The 23,056-nt window shown below is 45.1% G+C and overlaps 1 protein-coding gene across 5 annotated transcripts in view; it reads right to left on the bottom strand.

Annotated features, from left to right (window-relative positions):
• Positions 1-23,056, bottom strand: part of ppp2r5eb (protein phosphatase 2, regulatory subunit B', epsilon isoform b) — a 33,367-nt gene that overhangs the window by 8,448 nt on the left and 1,863 nt on the right. For 2 of the 5 annotated variants that reach the window (XM_068600268.1, XM_068600266.1), the window contains exons 2-3: positions 17,752-17,912; positions 30-226 (exon numbers count right to left, since the gene is read on the bottom strand). In XM_068600268.1, the coding sequence (XP_068456369.1) occupies positions 30-226; positions 17,752-17,908 (354 nt within the window). In that variant the 5' untranslated portion in view covers positions 17,909-17,912. Of the gene's footprint in view, positions 1-29; positions 227-17,751; positions 17,916-21,029; positions 21,076-23,056 lie in introns of those variants that run through there. The other 3 variants (XM_068600267.1, XM_068600265.1, XM_068600264.1) reach the window with 2 other exon arrangements.

Below are 23,056 nucleotides of genomic sequence, written 5' to 3' on the forward strand. Positions count from 1 at the left end.
CTCTTCCTCCTCCTCCTCCTCCTCCTCACCATTTTGACGACGTCGGGGTAGGCCTGCTCCGTCAGGTATCCCCGGCTGACGGTCACGTAGTCCACCAGCTCGTTGAGCGTGGAGCGCTTGTACTCCTTCATCTTGAGGTCCGACAGCGTGTCCATGAAGTCGAACACCGTACAGCACTGCTGCAGCTTCTTCAGGAACAGCTCCGGCTGCTCCGGCGCCGGCACGTCTGCACGCACGAAACAAACGCACACGGAGAGAGAGAGAGGAAGAGAGAGAGAGAGAGGAAAGAGAGAGAGAGAGGAAAGAGCAAAGAGAGAGAGGAAAGTCGGTTAAATTGGTGCAGAAACAAACGAGGTTTCTGAAAGCTGCAACACAAAATCAAAAAGTTGCACTTTATTAAACTTTATTTAGTGTTTATTTACGCTGACGTTTGTTTGTTGACATCACGTGTCGTCGTCTCCTCTGCTGTCGGGTTTTAAAGGTCCACTCACGGACTTTATGTGCAGCTTTCGACCGCTTCAGTTTGTCACCTGGAGTTTAACGTTGGCTAAATATTCACAGGATATTTAATTTAAATTAAATTATTTGGGGTTTTAGACGGTCAGTGGGACAAAACAAGTTACTTCATTGTAGCTATTTTTTTATTTTTCACATTGATCAATACTGAAAGATTATCCAGCGCCAATAATATCAATATTCAGGGGATTTTTTCCTCCTTGATTATACACATCTAGTCCTTGAAATGAATCGCCAAATTACTTTATTTAACATAATAATAATGCAGTCATTGTAATTTCTTAAATAATAATAATCAATTCTTCCCCAAATATACAAATAAATGCATTTTTTTATACGTACAGTAAAATAATCCAGATATGAGGGTATGTTTGTCAGAGAAAACCCGCACGCCAATAAAACCGTTGTTACACAAGAGATAATCTCTTTGTGCGTGTGTGTGTGTGTGTGTGTGTGTCTCACAAATTTTGAACTCTTCACGTCCTGAACTGCGTGTGAATATAAAATGAGCGAAGAGAAACTTTGAGCGTTTAACAATTAAAAACACTTCTTCACCTCCTCACAACGAGCTCATCCGTTAATTATCTGGCGGCACCTCGAGCTCCAGAAATCCAGTTTCTCTCATTTTTACAGGAGCAGATGATTAATTGATCAGCGCAGGACATAATTGGTGGATTAGTGGATTAAAAGTAGAAGACAAAAAGCCGTTTATCAGACCTGTTAACTATCACGTCTTTGGTTCGAGTGCCGATCGCCACAGAGGATGACGAGGAAGAAGAAGCCAGCTTCCTCACAAAACGCATTTCCCTCTGTGGACTTTGAAGCGACATGTTTTTTCATTTCCAACCGAGATATTAAATCGCAGGCGACCAGGATGGAACATAATCTTCATTCTGTGGCGAGTCGCTCTTCACTGTTAACCTGCCAGCGGCTTCAAAGCGGCTCCTCTTCGCCCCGCGTGCGAAGAAAAAAAAAGAAAAAAGAGCTCGCTGACCAGAATATTAAAGGTGGCTGCAAAGTCGACGCGTCCTTGAAGATGTTCGGTCTGGCTGCGTGTCTGAGGTTGCCCTGGAGGAAACCTGAAATTCTGTGAATTATCAGGAGCCAGAAGCGTTAAAGCCGCCGTAATCCCACCAGGACGGAGCGAGCGCACGTATGAATCCATAGTTCATTGTTTTCTTTACATAAAAGACTTGCAGCAGCTGTTTCCGGCATCACGGCCTCGGCGTCTCTCCGACCGGCAGACAGACGGCGAGGGAAGCGAACACATCAAACACAGTCGAGGCTTCTTTCTGCAGCTCATGAACGCACTTGAGATCATTTACTCATCCTGTTACCTTGAAGTCTTCAAAACAAACCTAATCCTTCTTTAATTGGGTAAAATTGCGTATCCAAACAACAACAAAAAGGTGAATATCTGCAACCACAACGTCTATTTTAATAATATCGAGATCAAAATAAACAGTAATGCTCGTGAGATATTGATCAGAAGCGTTAATACCACCGTATACGTTACTGGCTAAGAGTAAAGAAGATGGCACACAGCACAAAGCTTTTCCTTAACATGTCCAATTAAAGAAAACTCCTGGCATGACCTCCACGGTGAGAGAAGTACAAACTACACCAAAACGTCGGCTCACAAACTGGAACACAGCTCGTGTCGGAAGTGTTTGAGAGAAGATGCATCTGTTGGGGAAGTTCTTCTTTAAACACCCGCCGTCCATTCATGAAGGATTTCACTCCTCAAGGAGTCAACGTAGCACATTTTAAGGGTGAAGCTTTCCTTGACGGTGGCTTCAATGTTTAGAAAACCGTCTTGAAGCTCTGACCGTCTGAGGAGAAAGCAGAGCTTCCCCGTCCTGCAAAAGCAAACCTCTGCAGATGTGTGACAGTAATAATAAAGTGGAACATAATGTGTATATTATACGTGGAAAATATACACAACACTACAAACTATACAAACTATTGTGCACACAGTGCAGCGAGAGCATCCGATGTGCAGGACTGAGGATGAGCAGAGGTCACGGGGGCATCTGAATTATCATAATACATCCCTCTCTTTGCAGCGCACGGAGCATGTGCACGCTTGTGTTGTGTGTTGTCTGGCTCTGTGTGGGTGTGTGTGTGTGTGTGTGTGTGTGTGTGTGTGCAGCAGGGAACAGTCACGCTGTACTTCATCACAGTAATTACCGGCTGCAGGACTCGGGGTCGGCTTGTGTTTCGGCGGCCTCGGGATCCCGCAGCGCTATAGGAGCACGCGAACGGGCCTTAAAGGAAGCTATTAATAGACAGATAATCACACAGGACACAGTAATCCCTCTGCAGAGACACCGGGAGAGCACAGCCAATGGGCTGGGAGCAGAGAGAGAGAGCACCGGCATGAATGTGAGAGAGAGAGAGAGAGAGAGAGAGAGAGAGAGAGAGAGAGAGAGAGAGAGAGAGAGAGAGAGAGAGAGAGAGAGAGAGAGAGAGAGAGAGAGAGAGAGAGAGAGAGAGAGAGAGAGAGAGAGAGAGAAAAGAGTGTGTGACTGTAGTTAAAGCATGTGAGAGAATGAGTGTGTGTGTGTGTGTGTGTGTAGCCTAGAATAACCCAGAAACTACCCTTCACACTGAGCAAAGAAAAACCCTGGAGTGTAAGTGCTACTACACACACACACACACACACACACACACACACACACACACACACACACACACACACACACACACACACACACACACACACACACACACACACACACAGTCAGCCTCACACATCAGCCAAAACTGTGCAGAGGATCTTTACTTGAACACATTTAAAACTGCAGCGTGTGAGAAGAAAATGAGTTAAAACAGATGAAATAAGTGATTTATTTGTATTGTGTTGTGTTTACTGACTAAATAAAGTCAAAGTCCTTGATTCAATAAAGACTTCTCCCTTTCTTTTGCTCCATGCGGTGCTTTATTGTCCTGTTTGGACTCAAAGACGTCGCGAGCTGAACTTCTTTTATGGACTTTTAAAGTCGTTCGCTCGTTAAAATAAAATAAAAACATCGCTCCGGCTGTGACTTTGCGTGACTTCAATAACAAACATTTATGAAGACCAACAGCAACAATAAAAAAAGAGTGTATTGTTGTTTGGGGAGCGACAGCGCCACGTCCAGATATTGACCACAACAACACCCTCAGAGTGAAGTTATTAATCCAGCAGTTACCAAATATGTCGGTCTATAAAACGTCAGAAGACGGTTTGAAAAAGTCCATCATGACTCATTTCCTGATGCAACGTTGACGCGTTGCTTGTTTTCTTCAACCAGCAGCCTCTGCAACAATTATAACACATATTAAGGCGTTGGAACGGATGAATTGTTCGCTTAAAACCATAAAATCTATTTAAAAAACTGAACTTTCCCCTAAACTACGTCTTTTCCTCGAGGCCTGGTAACGTCTTCTGTTCATCCAACACAACGCAGCTCGTGTTTCCTCCTCAGGAGAGATGAAAAAAAGCACGGCGAGGATACGATGAGATGATAAACATATGCATGTGTGTGTGAGTAAGTGTGTGTGTGTGTCTGCAGCCAAATGTCAAACCACAAGAACGTCCATAAAACCCATGACCTGCTGTCACTGCTCATCCTTATACACGAAGCGCAGAGCGGGAAGAAAATGTACCGGACGACATTCATCATGCAAACGGCTTCTTTAAAACAAACAGAAAGGACCGAAAAGGGAAAAACCTCCGAAGTCAAAAGGACAAAAACACATAAACGTGTATGATCGACTCCATCGAAGCGCTAAATGAACCTGTAAATGCTTCTTTGCACAATAATCTCCTGTTTAAACGGACCAGGCGGCTCTGTCCTGATACCCAGAGTACCCGTATCACTGAGGGCATTTACTTTCACCGTCCATCTTTATCCCCAAATCCATTTAGCCGCAACAAATGTGATCCTTTTTTTTAATCCGGCAGCAGCTACCGCCGCCGCCGCCGCCGCCGCGGGCTTGCGGACGGGATCGGCGGTTGTTTGGCAGTCGCTGATCTCTTCTGTCAGCCTCTCCGAGCGCCGGCCTCACTTTCAGGATTATTTATGGCTCCGTGCTCCTGTCGCAGCCGAGTCCACCAGGAAGTGGGTCAGGTGGACTCTTCAGGTTTGGATGTTGAAACGTGGGTTCACATCTCTCTCTGCCTCCAGAAACTGTTCTTACAAAAGTTAAACGGGGTTTGAAAAGCCTGTTTTTCTTCGCTTTTTTAATTCTCAAATTACAGCGTTTAGCACGGGCAGAAGAGATGAAAACAGAGCATTGTTGTCCGCAACTTTTGTAAAAATGGATTATCACAGAAACTAAACTTTTCTCTTCGGTTCATTTGATCACAACCGTGTTGTTCTGCACTTGAGACATTTTACACATTTGCAGTGAAAAACGAGTCCACGCCGAGTTAAAAAAGAAAACTACTTATTCTTGCAGCGAGGGAACAGGAAGTGACCATATTAGGACCGAGGAGGAGCGACGTAGAGACGCATGTCAATCACCTCATAGCCCCGCCCCTAAATGAACATCATGCTGTATAGAAGAAGGCTTGAAACTAGAGATTGAGACATAAACTCATGTTTACAATGTTTACTGAGGGAATACATCAAGAGAGAACAACGTGTCGCTTGTGCATCTTTTAGCGGTGAAAGAAAACGTCCTCGTTTCTGACGACGCTTGCGACTATTCTGGGATGCTTTAACGAGAGCGGCGAGGAAAGAAAACAAAACACCGACGCTCTTGCTCTCCGGCTTCAGCCGATCCGCTTCCTTCCTGCCGGTTCTGGTCTGTTTCTCAGCTTTTGGAAGAGACTCTCCTCTGGACTCCCCTTGGCAGAGGAAGAGAGAAGTCGCTGCTGCTTAATTAATGGTGGAAAAAAAAAAGCTTAACGACTCACAGCGAGAGCGAGAGAGAGAGAGAGAGAGAGAGAGGAAAGAGAGAGCGAGAGAGAGAGAGAGCAGCCTGATGGCTCGCCACAGGATCTCCTTTAAGTTGGTCTAATTACATAACGGCTTCAATCTATTGAACGCGGGATCAGGATTTAGCAGCTTGCACATTGCATGAGTCTCAATTTAATGCGGATTTTCAATGTTGTTTAATTGGCTTAAGATGATTTTCCAGACTCGTAGTGAGGGGTCAAGAATCAGACAGCTGATTATATTCGTGGCCGAGCGTGATTTGGGTGACGGTGAGGAGCTCACGCGGTCGTTCAACATCAAGCAACAAGCTCCAAAAACGACTCGAACAAAACCAGCAACTAAAAAGTAATGACATGGGTCTGTGGATGTGCTCATGTCGATGCTTCAGATATGCATATTAAGACAAATAAAGATGACATTACATTTAGCTGACGCTTTTATCCAAAGCGACGTGCAAAAAAACTAAACAAACAACACAAATAAGATCGATGTCTCTTCTGGAAGCTCCTGAACCAAGAGTCCGCAAAGTAATCGGACTAAAATGGGTTCAAGTCTCACAGACGGTGACTCAGCTGGACGGCGCGGCTACACCGCCGACTCTTCATCACGGCACACAGCTCGCACTCTGCTGGCGGTCCGGGCAGGTAGCCAGCCATTAGTGGACGCTTATAATTAAAGAACAAATCGATTACTGATTGGTTGTTTGGCATTAAAGCTGAAAATGACAAAATGAGGGGTTGAGGAAGTAAAAACAACAGAGTGCAGGGGGAAAGTATCAGAGTATGAAGAGCGTAATGAAACCAAAATAAAAGTGCATCTAGTTACAGTGGAGACATTGAAATCTGAGCATTTATAGTAGGATGCTTTCATTTGGCTTCGTTACAAGGCAGCAGACAGTAAAAGCATTAAAGAGCTCCATCACGGCCCTTTAACGCAAATAAAGCTCTTAAGTGATGAGAAGTGTGTTTATCAGGTCACGGTTTCTTCTGTGTTTATCAAAAAGGAAAATACCTCACTGCCGTGCGTCACTACGCTCAGGTTCTACCGCTACACACACACACACACACACACACACACACACAAACACACACAAACACACTCTCTCGAGTCCAGGAAAGTGTAAGATGACCAGGAACGCACTCTTGAAGAACAGTCCACACACACTCGGTGTGAAGGGGAAAGCCCCTCGTCTATAAAAGCAGTGAGCGTGTGTGTGTGACGGGGCGAGCGGGCTTGAGTTACAGCAGCAGAGAGAGAGAGAGAGCGAGAGAGAGAGTGTGTGAGATAGAGAGAGAGAGCGACCGACAGATGGACTCAACGAGTGACTCGACCTCTTCTGCCTGAAGGTCAATTTGTAGGATAGTATGTACCCGCTGTGACAGTGTAATGTATGCACACACACAATAAAAAGGTGTAACCCGTGAAGGTGGAGGTTAGTGATTAGCGAGCAGTCGGGCGGGGCCGCTGACGGGAGGAATGCCACGGCGCCGTGGGCGCGACCTTTGCCCTCGTATCCTGCTGGCGGCGTCTCATGAACCTCATTCACCCGGAGAACGTTCAGCGGGACCAGAAACAACCGACTCGACTACAAGATCGATGTTTTTTTTACAGTTTTGCCACTTGAACTTTAGATATCGGCCACATTAAGTAGGACCTAAACATATTAATAGGTCATACATGTAAGCAGCATGCAACACATGTCGGTTACATGAGAAAGTTTGGAGCTAATTTACCTAAATGTAGAACATAAAGTGACATAAAGATGAAATCTCAGCGTCACAGCTGAATCTTTGAGGCGTAGTTATCATTTAGTTATTACAAATATTAAAGCTGAACCCCCATAGAACAGATTAATATTCTGAATTTGTTTTTTAATCAAACATAAACACTTTAAAATCGGTTTCGGCGTCTCAAAGTGCCGACATAATGCACATCAGACTGAAGGAACGCTGACTCGCTCAAAAATGTTGTTTCTGACTTTGTGTTCGCGTTAGAGATGCTTGTACAACAAACTGTGTGTGTCTGTCTGTGTGCGTCATGCTTCCCAGCAGCCACTGCTGTCGCTACTGGGACCCATAAGCCACTTGGGTTAAACATTACATAAAGGATTACAGCGAGCAGGGACGATAAACGCTGACTGTCATAACATCTGTTCTGTTGAGTCTTCAAAAAAAACAAAAAAAAAAACAGAAAGACAGACGCGACAACATGGCCGCCATCAGCTGTTGATGCAGAGCTCTGTGTTGACGTTCACACGCATGTATGTTGCAGTCCACACACACACACACACACACACACAATGCAGAGGTCAATGTTTTCATACCCATCCAAAGAGCCCAACGCGACTTTTCCCCCCAAACTACTCGTACAGATGTTCAGCTTGCAGGCATATAAAACATAAGCAGCCTGCGTTTGATAAATGACTTAAAGTGAGTGCATGTAACTCGATATTTTGGCCACAAATGAGAACTATTAGACCGTGGTAAAGCTCAAATGAAGCTTTGAGTAGCTGTCGTTATATATTATGAGCATTTCTCTTGATAAAAACATTGCTGTGGTTATCAGGAATTGATTAAATGCATTTTTGTTGACTTTTAGACAGTAAAAAAAAGTTAATGCGGATGTTTAGATGGCACAAGTTGAAACAATCCGAATTAAAACACTGATGATACTCGAGCCGTCTGTTTATCTGCAAATGACAAGGATTAAATTGCATATTTCTGCCGTTAAACAACACAGACTGTTGGTTCCAGCCCCGTAAAACATGTCGCGGTTCAACAGGAGCACAAAGAGACTCAGTAGCGGTAAAATAAAGAAAATATTAACCCCACAAGTCAACGTGTGATACTCATAAAAGGAAGGATCGATTGTTTCTTCTTTGAAATGATTATAGAGTCTCACATTAAAAGGTAATAAAACAACGTCATCCGGCCTGCAATAAAAGCCACCGACGTCTCATCCAGGTGTGTTTGGTATCACGACTCTGTGACACTTTTCCTCGTTCGCTGGACTCGACTTCTGACTTCCAGACACACGGACGTGTCGTTGGACTGAAGTGAGATTCTGATCTTGTGAAAACACTGAAGGGGAACGATCTCACAACTCCACACCGACAGCTGCGGCACAACACAAGCACGTACTGCGCACACACACACACACACACACACACACACACACACACACACACACACAGTAGCAGGTAACGGGGCAGGATTTGTGTAATAGAAGACGTGCGACATATAAATATACGTCGGCGGCCGAGATACAATCTACCGCGTCCCCCGGCGCCGTGTTCTCGGGTCTCAGACCCGCGGCCCCCTCGAGGCGCCAGGCGGCTGTCAATCATTACCGCACGCAGCCGCGGTGGTAAACTTTGCTCCCCGGCGGCTGCAGACAACAGACGGAGTCACTTTCTCTCCCGCGTTCAGGTAACGAGACGTCGCAGCAGGCGATGAAACGTCTGAAGTTTGTCTTGGCGAGACGAAGATTCAAAGAGTCTCGCCAACGCGGCAGGAAGCGGCGTGCAACAGGATTACCACGACGTGCGTCTCGTCTTTTAAAACTGTCTCCTTTCAAAGAGGAGATTTCACTCGTTTTAACAACAGCCAAGTGCACATAAACCAGTAAAAAGGGCCTGTGATTATTCCTGATCACCTTAAATCCACAGTTCATGTTCTGTGCTAAGGTGACTTCATTGAATGAGGATCTCTTTATGGCGATATGAAGGGTGATCACAGCAAGAGCCTCTCCTTTAAGAGCACCTTTAATACACAGTAACGCCCAAAGAACACCTGCAATAAATGCCCTTTGACACTTAAACCAACTGCAGCAGCTGATGTCCTTCGTCCTCCAATCGGTGAGGTCTAGTTTTGTCTTCTTGTTGCAGCAGTCTGGTGTCACCAGGCAGCGCGTCAGAGACGTACGGTCACTTAAAAACATCCAACACGTCCAGCGTGAAGACTTCTTCTTCTGCTTGAGCAGTGAACGCTAACGAGTTTTACGCTAATGTGTTTTACGCTAATGTGTTTTATTAATATGAATGGTTATAATATGAATAGTTAAAAATAACTAAAAACAGAGTTTACAAAGTGCTTTAACAGACAAAGCCGGAAAGGTGGAAAAAAGTATGATATAACTAATAAAGCAGTTTATAATATGAGAACCAATAATTTAATAAAAACCATTTTTAATTAAAAAGATATTTTGTAAAATAAAAAAAACAATATAATAAATACAATTAAAATAAATAAATAAATATTAAAAAAATAAAATAAAAAGTTTTGTAAAATAAAAACACCAATGATAAAATAACAAATAAAATAAATAAATAAAACTTGTGTTAAAAAAACACCAATAGAAAAATAAATATTTTGTAAAATAATAAAAAAATAATAATAATTAAATATCAAGCACCAAAGCGACAGCAGCTGCTGAATCAAACTCAGCAGTCCTTCTCCTCGGCTCTCACCACATACATGTGTGTTTGTGTCTCCATCATACACAATAACAACAACAACAACACGCCATGTTGGATTCATGCTGGTTTCACTTTACGTTTTATAGATTACGAAGTCTTTACTTAGTTGCTTCATTTAAAATCTGAATTTCAGATATCTGAGATTTAGGGAAATCTCAGATATCTTTTCTGCTTCTCACGTCTGTTTTACGTCACGGTGAATTAAACGTTCTCTGGATGAACTGAACAGGAAGTCCAACCCTGAGCAGCGCCGATGTGATTTCCACACGTCCAGACTTCAATTCATCAACAAAACAGATCTGATGACGGAAATAAAAATCCTCAAAACGCTGAAGCGGTGTGTTGACTGATGGATGGAAGCTCAGCAGGCCCAAACTTCACCGCCGCACTCCCTCTTTCAATTCAGAAAACTATTCAAAAACAAAAACAAACGCTTTTTCCTCCTCACAGAATCACAAAAATGTTCTCAATCCACGTGTGAACTTTCCATTCTCCCGTCAGCCAGTGAAATCACTGGTCTTCTGTTACCATTCCCAGTCCATTTTTAAGTCCACCTTTCCATCTCACACACACTCACAGCAACGACAGCGGAGGCTAACTTTAAACTCCGCCCCTCCCCCCCACACACATACACACACACACACACACACACACCGTCACTCACTTAATCAGGTTTCCTCTTCCTGTCCGGCAGCAACCGCAGAAAGCGGCGGTCGTGAACGTCGCGGTGCGAGCCGGTTCGGGCCGAACATGTGGGCCGCTGAGGTTCTGGTGGCGCTGCTGCTTGTGGGCTCGTTTGTACGCGAGTGGGGCTGGGGAAATGTAAAGAGACACCTCGCGGGTCGGGTTTCCCCCCCCGAGAGGAGGGAGGGCGGCCGAGGCGGTGGGCTTCATCTCAGTCTCTGGCTTTCTTTCTATTTTCTGCCCGTCTCTCTCTCTCTCCGCTCTCTTTTTATTTTTTATTTTGGTTAAAGCCGTTGCCCCCCAGAGAGGTCAGCGACAGATCGGTCGTCCGGCCACGAGGTGGACGCGAGTCGGGGACGGAGATGCCGGCGCTCTGAAGGCCGTTTGTCGTGGTTTAGCTCCACGTTTGTGCCGCGAAGCCGGAGATGGAGAGACGTCACGGCAGCTCGCGTCAACTCGAGAGGAGGAACACACTGCAGCCGCAGGAGAGGACAGGAAACCAGATTTATACTCACAAATCGCTTTTATTCTCTGAACCAATGTTGGATAACTGACTAAAATGCTTTGTTTAAAAGCTTAAAGTCTTTACAGGAGTTCATAACGGGGTTAACGTGGGTCGGCCTTTCCTTGCTTATAAAACCTGCTCATCGTCAGTATAGTGCATGAATAAATACAGCGAGATAATACCGAGCTTCTGTAAAGTTTGCGGGAGGAGACATTTAGAAGAATAAATGGTCACAACAGAAACTGAGATATGCTGACTTTATGGAGTTACCATTCAATTAGGTTTTATATTAAATATTAAATTAAAAAACCTACACTGGGTATTCATTTCTTAGGGTGCGATACGGTTAAAACTTGGCCTTTGAGGCGAGGAGGTCTGACAGATGTACAGACCTCTGAAAGAGCAGGTGAAGACGGCAATTTTCCCCTTTTTATTTCACTTTTATTGCTTGCATCACCGTCACATTCACACTACATACACAAGCCTGCACGCAGAGGAAAAGCACATTTTAACCCAAAGAAATGTGGCATTTGAACATTTGTCTGCCAGATAAACTCAGTGACGTTCTGCGGCAACTCGCGACGGAGCGCCACCTCTCAGTCACCCGAGATGAAGGCCTTCACATCATCATCATCGCACTGCAACGCAACAAACACATCCTCCTGCCAGACCTCCAGGGGTTTGCTTTTGTTAATTATACACTTGTTGTTATGAACGATACTCGATTCAGACACAACACACAAACCAGCGGTGTTGACACACACACACACACACACACACACACACACACACAGACACAGACACACACACAGGCTTGCTTGAGCACGTTCACCGTCTCTTGCATCGACGGCACTGCGAGGTCACGGCTTCATCGATACGCTTTCACACACAACTTCTAGACAGAGCATGAAGGAAGAGCCTCATCGATTATAACAAATAAATAAAACCACACCTCTGCATCTCGGTCTGACCCGTTATTCGGTTTCAACGTCCCAGAGTTTGAGCCTCGAGTCACTAAATACCTTGAAGCTAAGCTCACAAAACTAAAAATCTGAGCTGTGGACATTCGTGTAGCTCGACATACGACTGAGGCATTTATACATAGTTCATTCCCAGGAGGTGAGGAAACTGTTGAACCAGGGCGTCGGTTTGGGTACGAAGAGAAGAGTCTCTAGTGAAGATTCCTCCGGCGTGCGTCATCCTTCCACCCGAGGATCCCCTCGAGGAAGCTGCGCCCTCCTGGTCTTCCTCTGAGCGTCTAAGAATGAGCTGCGCTGCCAGCGACGGGATTTATGTAATCCAGCGCGCTTTACCGAGACCCTGCTCGTCATTTTCTGGCTGAAGTCTGACCCTGTGACGGCGATTAACCCGCGAGGAGGAGGAGGAGGAAGAGGAGGAGGAGGAGGAAAGTGATTTGTGCATCTTGATGATGTTCTTTCCCAGTCTGATAAACCGACAGCGCCGAGCGCAGCTGTCCAGATACATACGCCCACCTCGACTGCTGCGTACATGTGTAGCTCAAGGCGGGAGGAAGACGCAGAGATTATGGAAATGGAGGAGAGAGAGCGAGGAGAGAGAGAGAGAGAGAGAGAGAGAGAGAGAGAGAGAGAGAGAGAGAGAGAGAGAGAGAGAGAGACAAACACACAGAGAAAGAGATTTTTTGAGAGATGTTTTCCTGATGCTTTGGCAATATTGTTGTTGCAACGTTCATGCCAATAAAGCAAATTGAATTGAGAAAGAGAGAGAGAAAGAAACAGACAAAGAGAGAGAGAGAGAGACAGAGAGAGAGAGAGAGAGATAAAGCAGCTTCCTCCAAGAGAGCAATAATGAATAAATGTCCACACCAACTAGTGAATGTGGAGTGAAGGACGAGCAGCAGCTTTGTTTGTGTTGTAGAATCAGACTCACATCCCGCTGCCGCACTAAGTGATAACATCCTCTACAGGTACTGAGAAATGAATTGAAAGCAAGAAAACAGGAAATCCTTTTAGCCAAAAAAAGAAAAAAAACAGATGTCATCATGGGTTTTCTTTTTAACCGCGGCGTGGAAATAAAAGATGCTTCTTGCTCATGAATCAGAAAATAAAAAATAAAAAAATCTCCCGCCGCTCCGTATTCACAGCGGGAGGACGGGAGCGTCGACTTCAAAAGGAATAGGAGACGCGTCTGGAGAGTATTTACAGAAAATACAGAAGCTGGCAAACAACAAAGAATCTTTGATCTAAAATAACACGAGTGCAGCATGGAGGTAACAATTAAAAATAGAATTGTAAAAACAATGGTAAAAACTGTTGCTAATCCTAAAAAAAAAACTGAAATATGTTCATCCCTGTCACACATCCCCAAATTAGTGCGACCTCCATTTAATAAAATAAAGCGCTGCCGGATACACATCTCACTCAGTTATGCATGCTGAGAGGTCAGAGGTGGAGGTCAGAGGTCGATGAACTCCACGAGTAAAGGAGGCGATTGTGCAGCGTAGCTGAAGGCCACACGCGTGTTATCTGGTGATTTCATTTACCAATTTCACTTTACTGGTTGGCGTTACAACGCAGGCTTTCTGACACAGAGAGTCTACTGTTGTCTACGTTAAAGGTTCCCAACAGGCTAACAGGTTAGCGTGCGTATCTGAGCAGAGGTTAGCATGTGTCTGAGCAGAGGTTAGCGTGTGTGTCTGAGCAGAGGTTAGCGTGTGTGTCCGAGTAGAGGTTAGCATGTGTGTCTGAGCGGACATTAGCATGCGTGTCTGAGCAGAGGTTAGCTTGCGTGTCTGAGCAGAGGTTAGCTTGCGTGTCTGAGCGGACGTTAGCTTGCGTATCTGAGAAGAGGTTAGCGTGTGTGTTTGAGCAGAGGTTAGCGTGTGTGTTTGAGCAGAGGTTAGCGTGTGTGTTTGAGCAGAGGTTAGCGTGCAATTTGGTGCTGAGACTGCCATTAATATTATATCATTTATATTGTTTATAAAATATTGTCAGTGTCAATGATCTGAAATGTGAATCCCATGATTCGCTCCACCACTTCCTGTTTTTGTGTGTGTGTTTCAATTCAGTCCAATGTTTCACCCTTTAACGTGATGAAACGTCAGAATCTAGATTTATTAGAAACAACCTCGTCTCACTGCCGTTGGTGGTTTTCAAACGAGGTGCTTCTTCCACTAAACCGTCAGCTGCGTCTCAAGCGAGAGGCGAGCAGACACAAACGTGCTTCTGCTCGAGCAACAGTTGACACTCACTGACTCTCTGCCTCCAGTGTGAACCCGGCGTTTAGTCCCACACACATCTTTTCAGTGCAACGCCGTTACCGCAGCCTCAACAATGTCCAGCGCTTGTTTCACATCTTTAAAAAAAAAAAATCACTTTCTTCCTGAGCAGAAGGAGATGCTTTCAGACGATAGCCAGCCAGCATATGGGAGGTGAACCCCGGTCAAAACGGAGACCTCCATGACTCAATCGCAATCTAAGAACTGACTCCGCCGCTCTCGGCTCAACATGCAGATTAGTGAGAGCTCCAGCAGCAGCCACGCCGCCTCAAACAGGGCAACCCAGACTTAAACGCGTGACCATCGGCGTACACTTTGTCTCTGCAGCAACAGACCAGCAGCCGACCGGGGGGAGCGACACCTTCGAGATGAAATCTGTTATCGGTGACGTGTTCGCCGACTGCGTTTCTAATTCGGGACGACTGCGTTGTGAAGGACCGGCCGTGGGGGAACAGCTCGGGCCGCTCGGCGGTCGGTCAGCGGCAGCAGACCGGGATCCACCGAGGAGGTGAGAAACGAGCGGAGCGGCGTGAACGTGAACCCGGACGTGTGAAAGTGAAGCGGGAGCTGCTGAGGAAAGACAGAGCCTCAGTCACAAGGAGACCAACACAGACGAGCACGAGAGGACATTCGGTCCGGGTTAAACGAGCCGCACGATTACGATCAGAAAACAACCGCATCGGGTTTTTGAGTCTAGCAACCGGTCTAAAAAGAATCCAGACTTCTTTTTTTTCAACCACTGAAATCAAAATGTCTGAATGTTGTACTTTTACGTTCTTATTAGTAGTTTATTGTGCGTTTTTGTCTTTCTAAAAACACGCAAGTCAAATGTTTGGGAAGTAAAAGATTGTATTTTTATTGATAGTTTAGAGTTAAAGTAAACAAATCATAATTAATTTCTAATATCTATTTTATATTCATGTGAAAACATCTGGATTTTCACAAGTTTCACACCAGAGCTACATTTTACTAGACTCTACCTGAGCACATTGTGATAACGTTATAGTTTCCCTTCGCTTCCCTCGTTAGCGGTGCTGCTAACGTTACGAGCTCTCGTCCTGTTGACTTAAACAATGTAAAACTCTCAGAGATCGGCAAACAGAACGCTTTCATTTTTCATAAAAATGCCAACAACTCAGTGTTGAAATCTTAGAAATAAACAAAAGACACTGCGTGGTCGACAAACAAAACAACGTCTCTATTCTTACATCACTGCGACTTAAATTAATACACAAATTTGCATTTTTTTTTGCTCGAAAGTTGCCACCACCACGGCATTTACCAAGAACCCATAAAGATGAACATGACGCAGCTGTCCACGAACATTTCCTGCTGTGGTTTTCAGAAAAAGGGAAACGAGACGTTGTTCTTACTTTTATACGACAATACAAACCAACCTGATGCTGATCGGGTGTTTGATTCTTCATCAATAACAGCATGTTCTTCTTCATATAAAATGCTGTGCGTGTCTCTGGGTGGAGGTCAGGTGAGCGCAGATGTTCGCACAATGCCAGCGAGTCAAAGTGGAGCATGAACGCAGACTCACGCACAAATGCACAAACACCCAGTGCAGCGTGTAAACAAAACTCCACTTCCTGTGCATAAGCCCCGCCCTCAGGAACCAGGAAGTGGTTTTCCATTCAAACTCCTGAGAAGCTAGCGGGTCCGTCTGGTTTCTGTGTGGCGGCATTCCTGCCAATCGACACCAATTGTTACTGCGCCCTACGTGCATACCACAGCGTCGCCAAAGCATCGCACAAATATGACCATGCAAATACGCGCCGCCTCTTATCAACACACCGACATTCCTTCACCGACAAGTCACAGACAATTTAGTATCATGTATGAAGGCAGCTGCCAAATAATGAACAAAGCATCGCAGAAAAAAAGGAATTAGTGTGAAGTAGGTCAGTGGTTGCTGGTCAAAGATGGCGGCGGCTCGTCACTAGAAGGAGAATAAAGTCAGCCGACCTTGAGTGAGCGTTAATCAGCAGCAGACTGGGAGCTTGACCCGAGTCCTGTAGCCTTTATTCACCAACAAATACACAATATGATCACTATAAATCACAGTACTGAGCGTCATCGTCTCACACACAGACACACAAACTCCGGTCAATGGCGTAGCGTGCTAATAACCGCGCTAGCACGACTCACAGTTTGGGAACGAGGATGGAAATGTTTAAACCGACGCGCCACGGGAGACAGGAAATAAAAGGCGTATCTTTGAGATGATGAAACGTATCAATGTCAACGAGATTAGGTTGTAGAAGTAAAAAAAGAAAAGGAGGAGGAATCCTTCACAGACCGTGCAAGGCTGCGTGTGAATGTCATGCAGTATGATGTGAACATATCAAAATGTAATCAGAAGGTTGGAGAACATCTTCACTCTCCATCAGTGACACAGACGGCAGCACCGACCTCTTCTGTGTGATTATCATGATGATCTACCGTCTAGGCACGTAGCTAGCACACAGACACACACAGACAGAGGATTGGGCATGGAAACAACAACAGCACTCAGAGCTAGCTACTAAAAACAAGCATCGCTGGAGAATAACTGTCCTGAGTGCATCAGCTCTGGTCACAAGCATCTCTTCTCTGGGTTCAAGACTTCCTGACGGCGTCTCTGTGCAGAGAACCGCAGACAAACACTCTCTCTGCCCCGTGGCGTCCACGCTACAAGACAAGCGCTGTGAGGAAAGGTGACGCTAAATCACTGCAGAATAAATAAATAAAAAACACACATCTGCTGGCCGGCCAACGCAAACAAAGTCATGTCGAGTGGCTTAGAGTCAAGATCCAAATATGTCAGGCGGAAATTTGTGTAGAATTATGCAAATAAACACGCAGAATATCTGGTGAGCATCCGAGAGGATTTCATGTCGCTCGTCTACGAACCGCAGCGATCGCTGTCAGCCGTCCGCAATTTGCATTCCTCTCTTCTGTGTTTTCTTTTCTTCTTTTGCCCAAGTTCCCGGAGCACACAGGTCATCCTACAGGTGCGCATCTGCCCTCTTATCGGTCACATGTATGGGTTTATTGCTGCTCTTATTCGCTGGAGAATTAAAAATAGGAGCGTCCTTTTTGTCGTGAAGATCGATCGGCATCCATTCCACGAGCTCGCTTAAGATGGCGCCGACTTAAAATGTACCAAAAAACAAACTTTACAGGAGTCACAAGTTTCAAGAGAGCTCTGCATGGCGGGGCGTTGCACCGGATGAAGCAAGAATACAAAGAAAACCTTCTTATCTGTGTCATAATCAACTGAATGCGATTACTTTAGCAGCTACAAGTGGACATGAGCAGTGACTCGATGTTAGTGTTTGGCTGTTTGTCAGCCCCTTCAGCCTCACACACACATAAACACACACACAGACACACTTACCCTTGAGCAAGGGCAAGGGCGTGAGCTCGATGGGTTTGCCCTGAGAGCGGAACTGGGACGAGCTCTGCGACCGCTTCTGCTTGGCCTTCCTGACAGACTTCCGTGAAAATCCGTCCACTTTGTCCACAGATGGAGACGTGGTGGCTGCCGAGGACATAGCCCTGCTGGGAGAGACACAGGGAGGGAGGAGGGGGCGGTTAACACGGTCACATAGACATGAGTTTAGAGAGCGCTCAGTTCACTGAGGGCAGCGTGATTAACCACAGAGTGTTGACAGATACACAACAACAACCACTGGTCTTCAAATGATCCATTTCATGATGTCAAGTACATAGAAATCAGATGCATTGGTGTAAAACACAAGGGAAGGCTTTCGTTTATCTCTTGAACTTGAAAAATTACATTATTTTTCACATTTTCATGCAGCTCCACAGCCATACGCTTTTCTTTTTGTTGGTAAAAAAACAAACAAACATCCCCACTGTTTTTTTTTGTATTAGTTAAGTTTTTCTAGCTCCATCAGTCCACTTTCCTCCAGCATTTTATTCCTCTCACAACAAAACCTGTGCAGCCACAGCAGACTGCTGATACAGTACACAAAACACACCAACTTACTACCTGCCAACAGACCACACACACACTCTCAAACACACACGAAGAACGCCAGTCTACTCAATACAATAGAGCTCGAGCTGCGAGAGGAAGCCGAGGAAACGTCCTCTGCCGCGTGTTCGCTGCTGATTACGTCTCGAACCAAACAAAACAAAACTTCTAAACAACAAAACACAAAGTCACACTTTTCGCCGCGCCACCCGGAAGGCTTATCCATCAAGATTCCCCCCCCCCCCCCGGCGCTCCGTGTCTTTTGACGTCCCGATCCGGGTCGCGCCAACTCATCCGGACGACACGGAGGATCCGAGTAGAAACAAACCAGGAACCGTTGCGTAATAAAGCCGTGAATGGAGCGCTGCAGGCCGTACTCTGCCTCTCTAATGCTCTCACAGTCACACCAGGCAGCCTTACAGTATGTCCACTGGGCCTTATAACAGAGTGGACACACACACACACACACACACACACACACCATCCTGCTGCCTGAGGACATGGACGGCGGTAGCAGACAGTGGAAGCCTTTTAGGGCTGCACAGCTGATCCATCATCGTGTACAGTAGCAGCGTCAGAAGTGATTTAATGTTCGCGGCCTCGCTTCAATCTGTGCGGTTAGAGACCGCCGGGGCGCCGACGCGAGGAGGAAAACCGTAATCAAAGCCGACAGCAGCGATTAAGGAGAGTTTCAATTTACATTTACAGCAGTTTGCCGTCACCAACCAGTGAGAATGTTTGAGGCGGCGCAGGACGCCTGCACTAGAAAACAGGAAGTTGTATATTGTGGAGACTTATAATGCGCCTATACTTGTAGACGGTGGTAAACTAATAACATGGAGGCTCTGTCATCTGCACCAGAACAGCAATGACTTCCTCCTCCTTCCTCCCCCTTCACAATAAAAGTCGCTCACATCAACATCATAGAGGAAACTAAAATAAACTGAGAAACGAAACTATAATAATGAATGCCAACATGGCAACACGGAGCTGCAACAATTAGTTGCTGACATAATTTCAATAAATTATCCAGCGAAAATAAAACGGCAACATGAAAAGGTGAGGACTTGCCGTTTTATTCCATTATAAAGTAAATATATTTGCATAGTTTGATAATAAAACCATTATAAACATCCTCATTGGGATCCAAGAGATGGTGTCAGGGAATTGTTCACTATATTATTTTGTATGAAATTAAAAATATGTTAGTTAAAGCACTAAAAATGTCTCTATAATTGACGTCGTATATAAACCGGAGCTTCTCTTTTTAATGCACGACGACAACCTGCGGACGCACAGATCCACAGATGACAAAACCAATTCATGCAGACGAGGAGTCATCCGTCAACACCGCTCATTGTCCTCTGTTTCGTAACCGCGGCTGCTAACGATCCGACTGAAGCGATGCCTTCTGCTGAGCGTCACCGCGGTGGGGAAAGCACCTCCAGCTGAACGCTGATCTGTCTCACCGGTGGCGGCGGCTAATTCCCCATTAATCTGGAAAACCTGCTGTGTGGTGTAAATAAATAAAAAAAGAAGCCCTGACTGAAAACTGTGAGCACAATTTTACATTCACTCCTTTTCTGTTTTTGACTTGCAAACTTTTGGCGCAGCGATATTCAAATGCCACACAAAGCGAGTCGCAGCAGCGTCTGCAGACACAACAACGCGGGCGCAGGCCTCGACAACAGGTTCCCACACAGACCGACAAAGCCCAGACGGAGCCTCTGAGAATCACCTTCACTCAGAGATTATCCCAAATTAGCGGCTTACGGCGCCCGTACAGTTCACCCGCTTTGACATTGGGAAGAACATCTTTTTGTTCCTGCGAATAGTTAAAACCACGATTTTCGCATCCGCTGCAATCAAATATCTTTGGTTTTTGAAAGTTCAGCGGCTGAATGGGAGTTAATGATCCAAATTGAGGGCGCAGGAAGAGACGGTGTGACACGGAGATGAAACAATTAGTTGGTTAATTAATTAGATGATGGTCAGAAAATGTAATATTCAAATAATAGTTTTTGTCTCTCTCGTTGCACCGCTTACAATGGAGGGGGGAGATTTATGTGAGAGTGTGTGTGTGTAAGAGACCAACACACACACATATAAAGACACGCAATAATTAATCATTTTATTGTGTCAAGGAACACAACTGTTTTCTTTTAACTTATTTAGTGTAATGTTGTTTTCTTAATGCTTTGGCAGTATTGTCTTTAACATTCATGCCAATAAAGCTCTTTGAATGAATTGACAGACAAAGCAGTTTGTTGATTTAAAAGAAACATGATCAGCAGAATAAATCCACGATGAAGATAACCATTAGCTGCAGCTGTGCCGACTGAAATAATCAATTAAAATGACTTTTAACTCAGCCGGCAGGATGTGAAATACCCCCCTTACATCTTCACTTTAAATATCTGCGAGGAAACGCCTCGATGCAGCCGGTCGGCTTCGTTCGGCTTCGGATCAAACGCGCGCCGCCTGCCTCGCTGAAGTTGGACGTCTCCGTCTGCGAGCAACTGCTCTCTTTCATCACCGCCGCCGGCAACAATTCGTATTTGAGGAGCCGTCAATTATTTTCACGCTTCCTCCACCTGGTGAATGCCACCAGTAGAAAAACTACAACAAAAAAAAGAGCTCATCTTTAAATAGGTACAAACTCGAGCTGGGCTTACCTCTGCAAAGGGGCACTGGAATCCCCATGTACAACCATCAGACTCTCACTGAGTCTCTCTCTCTATCCGACTAGACGGCTAATGGAGAAAAACACTTCAGTGCAACCGCGACAAACGAGGGAGAGCAAGACGACGGCGGCTGGTCAGGCGTATGGCAACCAGGCACCGGAGCCATTCCCCTCCCGTGCCTCTTACATAAGAGACCAGATGACATCCAAACAGGCTCAGGGAGGGTGGGATTAAAGAACAAGGAGGAAGGAGGGAGGAGAGAGGAGAGAAGAGAAGAGAGAGGAGGGGGCGACGAACAACGGGGAGAGAGCAACAGAAAGGGAGGAAGGGGAGGGAGGGAGCTGCTGTTCGACAGGAAGTCAACACATAGGCAGCGGCGGGGCAGAGCGAAAGGAGCTGAAGTGAGGACACACACACACACACACGCGATAAAAAAGAGGGTGGCAGGAGACAAAGATCAGGTCTCTCTCGCCTGCGGTCCAAAGTTTAAACTCCCAAGAGCTGCGAAAAACCAGACGCCCTTTAAGTGTGAATTAGTTTCTCTGCCGTCAGCCTTCATCAAGACTGAAGTCAAACGTAATCAGGAACAAGCAGGTGGAGGAATTTAATCTGACTTTAACTCCACAGAGACAGTATTCAAGCTACAGCCCCGCATGCATGCTTATATATAGTCCAATATCTTGAATATTATCGTCTACCGAGCGACACATTGAGGACTCGTCCTCAAGCCAACAACCACCGACTTCCACAGTCTTCAGTGACCAGTATTACATAACATGATGTGTGATCAAGAAACACAAGACGTGCGCATAATGAGGACAGGATTGATTTGACCACTGATAGTATTGAGGACAAATATAAGATTATTGTTATCCATTACTCGACACGAACAAGAGCCCTTGGTGACGTCTTCAAATGTCACTTTTTGTTCCTGACAGTTTAAAAACCCAGAGATGTTCCGTTTGTTACCGTCAACGAGGAAGAAAAACACAACGTTTTGTAATCTTAATCATCTAATTGTTTTACTGTTTCAGCTCCACAAACCTCGTGCACACATGTGATGGACGAATATTCAATAACGTCATGACAAACGCAGGAAATGTCCTGAGGAATGACTTATGTTAAAAAGACAAAAACTTTGCCGCCGCTACAAACTTCAGCAGCCAGAACCGAGTTTCAAGCCTCTCAGCAACACATTAGTTATGCACAACAAAGAAGCACGCTTATTTTACATATCAGTTTCCTAGAGCGACCGATAAATGGACGAGCGGCACTAATTATATCTCAGTACGAATCCCAAATGTACTATTTTAAAATTATTCTACTACTCACTTCTTCGGAAAGACTCCCGTTGCCCTTAATGACTGCATGCTGCTACCTGACAGCACTTCTAAAACGGTATGATTCATTCACGAGATAATTACAGGAGTTCACACAGTCGAGCACAAATGAACTGAGCAACTTTCAAACACACACACACACACACACACACACACACACACACAAAGCTGATAAGAGTGAGGTAGTAACTACACAACGCATCATAAACACAGGAGACTTTGGATGTTCAGCTATCTCAGAAGCAGCTGGACCGGCCCTCAACATGGTGACATTCAAAAAAATCTTGTAGACGAACCAGCGTGACAGTACCAAAACTAAGAGAGCACACAAACACACACACTTCAAATACCATCACATGTACTGCACAATGCCACACCTGGACTCTGGCATGCTGCTGCCATTCACACATGACTGAGTTGAAATTTAAAAAAAGGAAGAGTCAGTATTGGAAAATTACTCAGGTAATCTACTAAAGTATTGTAGTTAAATTCAAAAGTATTGTAGTTAAATTCAATTCATGGCACTTATTTTACTATATTTTATTTGAGTATTTACTCGAGGCGTTAATAACACAATAATATAAGTCAACTAAGAAAATAGGATGCATGATTATGGATGAAATACAAAATTAGGAGGAAAATCCACACGCAAGCAAACACAATAAATAAAGTAAAACA

The sequence above is a fragment of the Clinocottus analis genome, unplaced genomic scaffold (genome assembly GCF_023055335.1).
Source record: "Clinocottus analis isolate CAN_PGR_092001 unplaced genomic scaffold, fCliAna1.0.p SCAF_5, whole genome shotgun sequence".
In the NCBI taxonomy this organism is placed as follows: domain Eukaryota; kingdom Metazoa; phylum Chordata; class Actinopteri; order Perciformes; family Cottidae; genus Clinocottus; species Clinocottus analis.